We start from the raw sequence: 12,361 nt of genomic DNA, 5'->3' as shown, positions 1-12,361 counted from the left end.
GCTATTACACTTTCATAAATGCAAAAAATAACTTTATAGATGCATACATGAACCATAATAAACTACATCCAATTTATATAATTTTACAATTCTCCAATCAAAATTTCAATTTTCCTATGGAAAATTTTCATCCACAAAATTAGTATGTGATTATTGTCAAATTCATCTCATACATAATATCAACCTCATTCCTTATGATGTTGGAGCTTTCCATTTAACACAACCTAATCCTTCTTAACCTTTCAACCTCACCAACAAATCAAAAGTACATTAAGAAAATACTTCAATATCCAACACATTATCAAAATTATCCAACACTCCTCCTTCAATTATCAAAATTCAATCTTAAATATTATATTTAATTTATTTAATTTTTGTAGTTCTCTATCGAGGTCCAAACTCTTCATATGCTAGGGTTAATTATCATCATTTAAACTATCTGTAACATCGATCCCTCTAGAGCAATGGATTTTTATAATTCACTATTTAAGTCCAATTTCTTCATTTGGAAGGGTATATTATTGTTCAAACTACTTGTGACATTGATCCCTCTACACCAATGAGTCGAGTTCAGGCACTGGAATTTAAAAAACAACGTATGCAAATTCCGTAGAGCAAAACCCTAATCTTTATAATAACTCAATCCTCCATATTTCAGATTCTTTGAAAGGAGCTAGAGCATTCGCAGTAGAGGACCGGAAAAGAAAATGGGTTTCAAGGGGACGAAAGCGGAGAAGAAGGTGATCTACGACAAGAAGATATGCGAGATGCTGGAGGAGTATTCGCAGGTGCTAGTGTGCCTCGCTGACAATGTGGGTTCCAAACAGCTGCAGTCCATTCGGCAGGGCCTCCGCCCGGACTCCATCGTGCTCATGGGCAAGAACACCATGATGAAGAGATCCATCCGCATGTATGTCGAGAAGACTGGAAACACCGCTTACCAGAACTTAATTCCGTTGCTTGTGGTTAGTTAAAATCCTGTAAACCCTTCTCAGTTTGATTATTTTCTCTTTGATTACATGAATGGTTACCTATGAATTGCATACCATCTCGTCTCTTCGCGATGCCCCTTCCAAAACTTACATTTAGTTTTATCTGTTCTGGACACCACACAAACAGAATTGTAGGTGGCAGTTTAATATATTTAAATACTAACATGGCTACATATTTGTATGGCCTTGTCTATTGAGGGATGTTGGAACCATACATTTGTAGTTATTAGCAAAGCCTATTCTAGTTCAGAAATGTATCTTGCAATTTACGAGATTTAAATATTGACATCTGGTAAAATGTCCACTGCTCTGATGATTTATTTATCATTTGAAGTCCTCCTTTTCGTGTAGTTTTTCGCATATGCCTATACGGATTAGGTCATTAAATTACATGCGGTTTTCTTTCTAGGTATCCTTCTGAAAATTGCATATCAGTAAATGCCTATGCTCCACGGGGACGTATCCCATGGGCTGGTACCCCGATCCCATACCGGGGATGGTACAGGGATCCGGGGGCGTCAGTTAGAAATACCCTGGCCATTCCCAATCTATGCAGAATTCTGAAAATGTTTCACGGACAGTCCTGAGAATGGTCAGGGACATAGGAGATGACTAAGGGATTCCGAAGAGTCCCCTAGTCTCCTAGCTGTATCAGGAACTTCTAGCATTCAACAATGGCCTAAGCCACGTTTGGATGGCTAATTTTTAATAAAAACTTCGTTTTTATAGTTTGAAAAAATTAATGGCCAGGCCCACATGGATACCCAAACCATATTAAACAATACCAAAACCTAATACAAACATAAAATAACCTAAGATAACAATGCGTGACATTTTCTGGGGGATGTGGGTGCGGATGAGCGGGGATGCACGGGTGTATTTGGAAGCGGCACGGAGGTGGGCAGGTAGTGTGACCGCTGCCTGCAGATGCTTGTGGGATGCTTGGGAAAGCATCCATAGAGCATCGGTCAAGCATCCAGGCGAATCAGCGGAGCATCCGGATTTTTGAGCGCCAGGTCCACTCAATAAAGCATGTGTTAAACTTGGTTTATATCTGCACATCAGCACCCCGCACCCGCATCAGCATCAGAACCGGCATCGGTAACTTAGAAAATAACCAAAGGGAAGAATAATAAATCTATTTTGACATTTGCAAAGGAGGAGAAGAGAAACAAGAGGAGCAGCTGCTGCTGGTCAAGGAGTGAACAGCAGTTGAAAGAAGTTAGAGTATGAAGTCTACTTGATTTAGACTCTTTAGACTTACCATGTACTGATTATGAACAGTGATATATTATTATATTTTCTTACATCTGCTGATTATGGACAGTGATTTGTTTTCTTAATTCTGTGTTTATTGTTTACAGTTTATGTCATTCACATTTGAAACTTGGAGCCTTTGGGCCTTCTGTTATAAATATAGTATGTATGCATGCTGAAAATGAAAGTTTCTACAATGATGAATCACTTTTCTTAATCCTAATAAATGTATCAGGCTTCTAGAATGCCTATGATGAATGCTTTACCAATGGTGTGATATACATATTTGAAATTTCTCTAAACTTAAAAAGGTTCCTGTATGTTTTTAGCAGCTGCCCCTTGATGTTCCCCCCCGAATGGGCCCAGGCCCCAAAGTAACCCCATGTCAAAAACACGTCCTGCCATCCCCAGCTGTCCCATCACTGAAACTTGGTGGAACATAATGTCTAGGGTTTCCAGTCTTTCTGGTTTGTAATGCCCCCCTTTTCGGACTGCCCTAAAGTTTGTCCTAGAATCAAGAATAAAATGAAAACTAGTTAGAGATATAACTTCACCCAAAGAAAATGTTTAAGTAAAATAGATCCTGGGTTGATATCCTGCAATCATGTTGGATAATTATTGAAAATAGAATTTATAAAATCAATAATATCTTCTAGAGTTGAAGAAGATATTCAACTCTATTCAAGATATCTTATGTATATTCATAGTGATCTAAATTTAATTAAATCATACAATATCTATAATTCATTATTGGAGTTCAACCATAACAAAGCTTGGATGAGGAAACATGACGAGGTGCCCATATCAATCATAACACTAAGCCCAAGAGAAGATATATCATCCCCTTGTCCTCATGTGACAGGCTGCCAGCCATGTATTTGGGGGAAAGCTTGTCTCTGCCCTCCCTATTTGTGCCACTTTATGCATCCTCTTATGATTGAGACTTGTTTGAATTCATTCCAGCACTCAACCATTATAGAGGTTTGAGGAGAAGTTGCAATGGTGTCCGGACTATCCTCTAAACCCAAGGGTACAGTTTACCTTGCCCCTTTTGGCCCCATGTGGCAAGTCGCCAGCCATTCATCAGGAGGTGGTGTACTTAAGAGGATCTCATATAGCTCTCCCTCCTTATATTCCCTTCCTCATCTCCACATGATTCATTGCAGCAGTTCGATGAATAAATTAGGAAATCCAATTATGTCTGAGAGAGTAAAATATATTATTATTGTGTACATCCATATAAGAGAGTTCATATAATAAATTTATTACCATGTTACCAAATTCTTCCCTGGCAAGCCTAAAGGGTGGTCCTTGTCTTATCCTTGCAAAAATCTGTCCAAATTCTGTTAGACTAACCTGACACAAATTTTGCTGTTTTTATGGCAAATTCCCAAATCTGCAGCAGGACCCAGGCTGAATTTTGCCAAAAAAAATGAACTTTTTACTTGTTAAAATTTTTTTTGGTCTATCTTAGTCAGTCCAACCCTCCAACCCTAAGATAGACTACTAAAGAGGCCTAAAAGATAAAACACGCTGTTTGGACTAAAGCATTGATATATATAATATATATGGCGGTGTATTTTGCTATGTTGCTTTACTATTAGCATAGTGATAAATGAACTTATTTGCTGCTGCATACATATACATATCATTCATATACATATACATATATATGTACATAGATACACACATATATACATACACACACACACACACAGAGACACACAAAAAACATATGTTTTTGTACAGAAACTCAAAGAAAATTCAAACTTACTCCAAAAAAATCTTGAATGAATTTTGAACCTGAATCCAAACTGGCAACTTAGATATATTATCATGTTAACTAAACGTTATTATCATTATAATTATGCAAGGAATTAGCTATTAAACAACACCATGTTGCACACAATAGTTGGATAAGATTGCTATTGACTGCAATATATGGTAATCTCTGTTCTGATCAAATTATATGCTTGATCACTGATGTCTTATAAACTGACCTGCTCTTTTATGAGTATCATTGATGCCTTCCTCCATTGTGGTCTTCTACCTTTTATATCTTCTTGTCTCTTTTAAGATAAAGAACTATCGGATGTTGCTGACCTTAACGAACGGTCACCAACTTTCTTAACAATGCCTTTTAAAGTCTGATACTTAATGATATTGGCTCAAGACTAAACACTACTCTTTTTATATTTTTCAATCATTATTTTAGGAGTTTGAATATTTTAATCACTGGGATTATTGTGGGTTAACACACAACATGAATCCTGTTTTGTCTGTATACTAATCAATATTTTTGGTTAATAGAATGTATTACGGTCCCTTAACATTGATAACTGCCCTCTTATCTTTCTCATGGGGATAATTAATTCATATTGAGAATCAAGAAGTCTAATAAATTAGACAATTTTTTTGGGGGCGTGACATAATTCTAGCCTTTGACATGTTCAAGTGTGAGGGCACTACAAGTCCCTTCCATTTACCTTCATTATTTCCCTATTATAAATGAAAGATTGCTTAATTCCCTAGTAATGTGATTGTCTACAATGTCTAGGTTTTCTAGTTCTAGCTTCTGACATGATGCCTAACTTATCGGTATGGTAAAACTGGGGATTGTATATAACTTTTTTTGCCGTTTTTCTTCTTCAAAGGTTGAATTAGACAAGAATGGAATGGATTGACAAGTCTCATTTTCTAATTTTACCTATATATGAAGTCCCAGGCTTCCTTCTCAATGGGTTTATGTCGCTGTTGTTTTCTGCTTTCTTCCTTGGATAATGTGCCGCTAGATATTAATTAAAGCTGCTTATCTTTTAAGTCACAGCCTAGCTGGCATGCCATTTTGGCATGTATCCTCCGAATATGTCTTATGTCTTCTATGTCGCCTTCCACATGGTTGGGTTTTGCACAACATGGGTTTTAATCTCATGGCCAAGTTGAAGAGAAAACAAAGACTTTGCAAATCCTTCTAACGACACATTTATTGGGTCCTCTTGTTAGGCCTTGTCTATTTTTAATTTTATTTTTTAGTTCTTGAATTCTAACGGTAATTACACTTGCAAGAATTTCAATGAGCCTTTGCTCTTATGAGGGTGATAGCATACATCTCAGTTGTTTTGCGTGCTATGTTTGTGACCTAAACGGCTTTCTTTACATTTTAGACACTCTTTTGAAACATTAGAGACAAAGTTTTTCCTTAGGTCACTGCCCAAATTTTTTTCGCCTTTTAAAACCAGAGTAGGTGTCTCAAGCTGCTGTCCCTATTGGGGTTGAGGCTACAAGAACCTTCATGATGTATGGCATTTTTCAAAAGTTTAACTTTACTACTTTAACAAAGCTATAAATCCTACGAAAAAGCTGGCATTGAGGCCGCATGAATGTGATAAACCCTGCCCAACCTGTAGCTGTCTTCTATGTATTTGGCATTTTTGCAAAGTTTTGTATTTTTTTGTTTTTTTTTGAAGGTATATGCTTTTTATTTTTATTTTTTGAAGATAACTGACAAAAACAACTATGTAATGCACGAAAGTAAAACTGAGACTAAATTCCAAACCCCAGACCTGAAATGCTTCTTATTGATTGATATGTATATACAATGCAGGATACTACATTTATTAACTTCTAAAATAAAACTTGCAATTATGAAGGAACCTGGTATTTACATCTTACTTGATTCTATCCACATGGCTTTTTGGTGCTTTATATATTTCTTCCACTTGATTCGATCCACATGGCTTCATTAACAAGCTTTTTTGATGACTTTATATTTGCTTTTGATACTATAAGTTGACTTATAATATTCCTTGGTTTAGGCGCCAACTCTCATTAAATCATTTAATGCTCATTTATGTTGTTGTACACATTATAATGCTTTATAAAGTTAAATAATAATTCTATAATATAACCATTAATAAATAATATCATTATTGCCATTATAATTTCAATATCTGATTGAATACTTATTATCTCTCTGTCCTGTTTGAACTTGGAGGTTAAACATTGTTTCCACAGCGCATCCAACTGTCTCATTAAAAATAATAGGGGCCCCTTTCTATTAATCACCGACTTACTGCAATTAGTAAATCCCTGAATACCTGTTCAAATCAATGGTGCCAAGGGTAGATGCTGCAAGTAAGGTTAGTCGAGGTGCCCTGCCCAATATAGAAGTGCTAGATAAATGACTAACTGTAAATGGCAAATGTATGAAACTGAACCAAACCAAGAGCATTAGTAAACACTTCTACCTCCGAAATGGAAATAGGCCTCCTGCACTGCCAACTGGGGACCCTCTATCCATCAGTCTTAGCCTATGTGGGGGTCAATAATAGGCTAATCCAATCATAAATCATATCATCACAAAAAGGGGATATTATAGTTTGTGGCTTGCTGTAATTGCTTGTCCCCAAATAATCTCAAAAGCAAAATAACACACTAGTCCACCTGGGTCCCAAGGGCAAAATTGTACAATCTCTCTGGTAATACCAACTAGCTCTTGTAACACCAATATCCAGGATAATTGGCACTACTAGCTGTTCCAAATCAATACTAACAACTGGTGTCGTACAAGGAGACAACTCAAAGGGAAGCAACTTGGAAGCTTGACAAAGTTTACTTCTCAAAACTGCGGAAGGAAATTGTTATATATGCTATCTAACATATGCACAATTGAACTGTGCATTTAAAAGAGGTCATGCACATGAGGATCACAAGTAAAACTATAGGCACTCCTCACTATGTAAACAATTGAAAAACCCTTAGTGAGCTCTGTTTCAAATCTTGATGGGACTGGAAGGATCCAAAACTCTGAAAGAAGCCTGCCAAGAACATCCTTAGGCTTCTACTGCTCTTATCTCAACTTCATCGTGCCAAAAATGGTGAAGCCAATCAATGGGACCCATCTAAACCGTAGTGCCAACCTCATCAACACCCAAGTCCCAATGCAAACTATACACGTGTTCATCTGCTTTGTGGAGATGGGAATAACTGAGAGTACCCACAACACAATAACAATCTCCACCCTCTGCTGAATTGTCTTGGATGTGCTGAATGACCCCATAGGTCCTGAATAACATGGAATCACCCTTCTGAGGTTGCTGATGTGAAACCAGACAACACCCTCAAAACTGCAAGACCAACCTGAGGGGATGTGGAGGATAACAACAGGTACAGAGGACGACAGATTATTATACCCATGCTGCTCTCGCATTATGAGGAAATGATCTAACTCTTCCCCAGTCTCATGTGTAGCAAAGACAGTAATGGCTGATCCACTAAGTGTGTGGTCTAAGAGTTGAGCACTTAATGACCTCTCAACCAAAGGTATAATGGGTCTCAAGATGCAAGTAATTACACTAGTAAAATTTTCTGAATCATACCTCTTCTCTTGTTCATGCATAGTTGCATAGTCTTCGTGCTTGGTTACCTCAAGAAGTGCCTCCTTTGCATGCTCAACTTTAATATGTTCTGCCTTCGGAACAATTAGAGAGCTAAGGTGCGACTCCCCTTTTTTTTTGCTTGATCCAGCTGGTCACAGCATTCTTTGACCTCTTGCAAATGTTGTTTTGCTTGGGCAGCCAACTTTTTTGCCCTTTTTGCCCTTAGCAAGCATCCATCACACAAAATTTGTGTCTTATTCTACATCTTGTATGGTCTGATATGCAAAGTCAGACTGTTTGTAGCTTGAATCCCCAATACATTCTTCACGTACCACATGCAAATCTTTAGTGCTAATGTTAGGAGATTCCATAACATGATCATCCTTATTTGATTTATTTGTCACCTTAAGATTTTGTTAAAGTAATTGACTGCTGTTCATAAAATCAGAACTATTAGAGCTTTTATTCTCTGCTATCCTAGGTTCTTAAATTAAGCTCGTTCTTGTAGAACCTTATTTAATGGTCATTTGGGCCTTATTTTTAGTTTTCTTAGTTTGGTCTATTTTTAGATGTCTTTTGCTTTTCAAGTAACAGTATTATTTAGCATTATTACCAAGAATTGTTTGTAGATTTGTTTTTCTTATTTCTCTTCAATAAGTTGTTTAAATCTGAATCTGAATAAAGCTTTGTGTCTGACTTAGTTGCTTTTTATGTAGGGAAATGTAGGTCTCATTTTCACTAAAGGCGATTTGAAGGAGGTGCGTGAGGAAGTAGCAAAATATAAGGTATAATTGCAGTCGGTTATGGACTCGCTGTGTTTTGTATTAGCTGCTTTATTCACCAAAACTTTGTGGACAATTCATGCTCTATTTCAAGGTTGGAGCACCAGCACGTGTGGGTTTGGTTGCTCCAGTTGATGTGGTTGTTCCTCCTGGAAACACTGGTCTAGATCCATCTCAGACTTCTTTCTTCCAGGTTCAGACATTTGTTTTAGCAATTTGCTTAATGCATAATTTTCTGGACTGCTTGCAAAATACTCCAAGCTAATGTTTTTAGCTGGAAAATATTAATTTGAAGCACAATTATGAACTTTCCTTATTTGAAGATGATAAGGGATGGCCTGATAGGGGAGGGAAGCTTATCAGTTTTTCCTCTATGATGTATGCAAACCTTATATTTTACCATTGCATACAGGTGTTAAACATTCCAACAAAAATTAACAAGGGTACTGTCGAAATCATAACACCTGTAGAACTTATTAAGAAGGGAGATAAAGTTGGTTCTTCCGAGGCAGCTTTGCTTGCCAAACTTGGCATTCGTCCATTTTCATATGGGCTTGTTGTACAGACTGTATATGACAATGGATCAGTATTTGATCCTGCAGTTCTTGATCTTACAGAAGATGATTTAATTGAGAAAATTTCTGCGGGCATTTTTAATGTGGCAGCACTTTCTCTGGCTGTCAACTATCCTACATTAGCAGCTGCTCCACATGTATTCATTAATGGTTACAAGAATGTTTTAGCTGTTGCTATTGTTACCGACTATTCTTTCCCACTGGTAGAACAAGTGAAAGAGTATTTACAGGTGAGTGTGGAACCCCAATTTTTTCAGTGTTTATCTGAAATCTTACTATGGCCTTATGGATGCCATTTTGTTTGTTCATAATTTTGATCAAATTTGGTTCTTATTTAGGATCCAAGCAAATTTGCTGTCACTGCTGCCCCAGTTGCTATAGAATCTGCTGCTCCTGCTGCAGCTGTTCCAAAGGAAGAGGAAAAGAAACCCGAACCAGAAGAGGAGTCTGATGATGACATGGGTTTCGGTCTATTTGATTAGAATATTTTTTTTCAGTTTGTTTGGGTTGACTTGCTATAAACAGGTCAGGTCAAAGAAATTTTGATTTGAGGGAGTTCTAGTATTGTTCAGATTTATTTTTGCCGATCATTATAAGCTGAGTTAGTATTAGTTGGAGGTAGGGGTGTATGAATGCTTCCCCTTGAATTTTGAAGCTAAATGGAATCATTCAATTCTTTAATTTTTATCGTCTCATCAGTACTTCTGTGTCTTGGAAAAATTAAATCTAGTAAAATGCAATGGAAGTACCAAAAGTGCTTGAATCATATTTTCCAATTGTAGTTTTTTTGCTTTTCTGCAGAAATAAATCCTATTAATAGCCTATATTAAATATAGCTATTGTGATTTCAGTTGATAATAGTTACTCTTTCTTGGATATTACATATATTGTACTATCCTGTCAGGTACTATGTCAATCGCTTGATATTGTGTAGTTCAGTAATAAAAAATGTAAAGTAACATCATAAAGAGTTTGTTCTCTCCATTAGAGAATAGATTCCTTTTCGACAAAAGGCATTGTTTAGTGAACACGACTTACCGGATTTAGGAAGGGTGATTGGCTTTATTAGGCTCAGCTAGAATGTTTTTAGTCAATAGAAATATTATAAATGCTTCTGTGGAAATTATTAATGTAAGTTAGTTCAATGCATGATTGACAGCTTGCACTTAATGTGGTAGATATTTTGGCCTTCAAAGAGTTGAGGCATTTTAAAGAAGATGGAAAAAAATGGTTGAGGACTGATGCTTCTCTGTTACTTGTGCTGTCAAAGCTCAAAGTTCTTGGATGGCAGGTGCCTTTTCACGACCAACAGTGCAATAATCCAAACTTTGAAATAATGTGGATTTTCCACCAGGACTAGACTACTGTTCATTGTCTAAAAGCTCTACTTTCAATGGATATAAATTTTTAAATTTCGTTAAAAGAAATCAGTTGATGGTTTGATGGTTTTAGTAGGATGGATTTGCTCGTCATTTTGGATGAAATGGTAGTTCAGGTTTGTGTCAGAGATACGTATGTTGATTCTGGTTTGTGTTGAATGATAATTTTTTTTGAATACACGTCCATGCTTGATCTGTGGTCCTAGTTTGACGTGTTTGTCTCTTAAGTTTAGGATATGGAATAATCCATAATAACTTCTTCTGTGAGGAGATATTTTCCACAAGAAGCTAAATTGTGATATTGCTATAAGATTCAGCTGTTATTTTGATATTGCTATCAAGATTCAGCTGTTATTTTTTAATCAAACTCATTGACTCATGGAACATGGTTCAATGAGTTTTCAAGAGTCAATGGTTGAGTCAAATAGTACTCAGTTGAATCGTGAGAGCAGTATCATAGCCTTTTTTTGTGTGTTAATTTTACTTTCAAACTATTGGTGTTCACACATGCTCCATGTTGCTTTTGGCAAGTAGGCACTCATGTTTTTGATGTTTGGTTGGGATTTCTTTCTTCTAGGTTTTCCTTTCTCCTTTAAGGCCCCGTTTGGTTGCTGGCATAGGAATAGAAAATTAGAATAGAAAAATGGAATGGGAATGGAAATGAGGAATGGGAATAGAAATAGACAATTCCAATCATGTTTGGTGCACTTGGAATTCCACTGGGAATATGTTAATCTATTGTTTGGTTGTACAAAAATAGAATAGGAATAAGGTTAAGTTTTGTATTTTTAAAAATATTTTTTTAAATTTTTTTTTAATTTATTATTTTTTTAGTTAATTCATTTTCATTTTCATTTTTTTAAACAAATAGATATAATTTAAAAAAATGTTATTAAAAAAAATTTAACAAAAAAAAATTAAAAAAGTAAAAGTAAAAAAAAAAAATTCAAAAAAAAAAAAAAAATCAAAAAAAAATTTTGAAAAAAAAAAAAATTAAAAAATATTTTTTAATGGAAAATCGGAATGGGAATGGAAATGGCCTATTCCAATAACAGATATTTTTTGGCATAGACATATGCTCATTTTAGGGGCAAAATTGGAATATGTCTTCCTATTCTCAATTTCGATTGAGCTTACCAAATAGCGAATATAAAACATATTCTAATTTCGTTTTCCTATTCCACTCATATTCCAGCGACCAAACAGGGCCTAAGTGATTAATTGATGAATTGGGTTCTAAATTTTTTGGATTGTTTGCCCTTGTAAATTTTAAATCTTTTGGTACTAATGTTCAAGTCTCTCAAAGTTTCATCTATTGTAAGGTGTTTTCTCTGAGTTCAAAAGAGATTGTGTAGACTGCTAATATACATTTGGGTCATTGGATTAATATCCATACCTTCTAATGTCTTATATATATTTTTTAAATGTGCCTTTGGATTGTTTAAATGCTAATTTCTTTTGAACTTCGTTATGTGGGGCACTGCTGTGGAACTATAACCTTGATTGGTTTCAGGGGACATTGATTTCGACCCTAAGGATGCTTGCTATGTTTGATAATATGAATGTTTGGTCTATTTTTGTGTCGTTTTTCAGACAAATGATAGAAGTGTAAAAGGAGTCAATATGTTAAAACATCATTGGTTTTCAAAGGATCAATCCTTTAAAAATAATAATCTTATATTGCGACATTGAAATTTCGTAGGTTTGTGTTCAAATGGGTTTCATTCGAAATTGCACAAAAAATCCTCTAATTCTTTTTGCTTTGAGGGGCTATGGTAAAGGCACAAGTACTTGCCATAGCTAATTTTGTGAGCATATCTCTTCAATGGTATAGACGGTCTTTGTGTGAGAGTTAGCTGTTTAAAAAAGGATGCATGTTGTAGAAGTTGTCATGTGCACAAGGGTTAAAAAATGGTCATTTCAAAGTGTTGATCTATGTCAAGCTACTCTTTGAGAACCAAAAATAACTATGTTCCCCCGAGTTTCCAGGACGGGGAC

The 12,361-nt window shown here is 35.8% G+C and overlaps 1 protein-coding gene across 1 annotated transcript; it reads left to right on the top strand.

The window, feature by feature from the left end:
* Window positions 1-503: 503 nt before the first annotated feature.
* On the top strand, window positions 504-9,665 carry LOC149569357 (large ribosomal subunit protein uL10-like). Its single transcript, XM_089822064.1, has 5 exons — window positions 504-965; window positions 8,344-8,412; window positions 8,504-8,602; window positions 8,822-9,214; window positions 9,323-9,665. Exons 1-5 carry the CDS (start codon window positions 708-710, stop codon window positions 9,464-9,466), a joined length of 963 nt encoding a protein of 320 aa, XP_089678190.1. The 5' UTR covers window positions 504-707; the 3' UTR covers window positions 9,467-9,665.
* Window positions 9,666-12,361: the final 2,696 nt, after the last annotated feature.

Source organism: Cupressus sempervirens, chromosome 3, assembly GCF_028749045.1.
Source record: "Cupressus sempervirens isolate cs-2001-9-10 chromosome 3, ASM2874904v1, whole genome shotgun sequence".
NCBI classification, from domain to species: domain Eukaryota; kingdom Viridiplantae; phylum Streptophyta; class Pinopsida; order Cupressales; family Cupressaceae; genus Cupressus; species Cupressus sempervirens.
Note: the sequence above shows the minus strand (reverse complement) of the source record. Positions and strands in the feature narration are given on the sequence as shown.

Excerpts from the sequence above, each read along its gene's own strand:
- LOC149569357 (XM_089822064.1), top strand. The coding sequence starts at position 708 with ATGGGTTTCAAGGGGACGAAAGCGGAGAAGAAGGTGATCTACGACAAG. Across the intron at positions 966-8,343 it reads ACTTAATTCCGTTGCTTGTG|GGAAATGTAGGTCTCATTTT; the intron begins GTTAGTTAAAAT and ends CTTTTTATGTAG. Across the intron at positions 9,215-9,322 it reads AAGTGAAAGAGTATTTACAG|GATCCAAGCAAATTTGCTGT; the intron begins GTGAGTGTGGAA and ends GTTCTTATTTAG.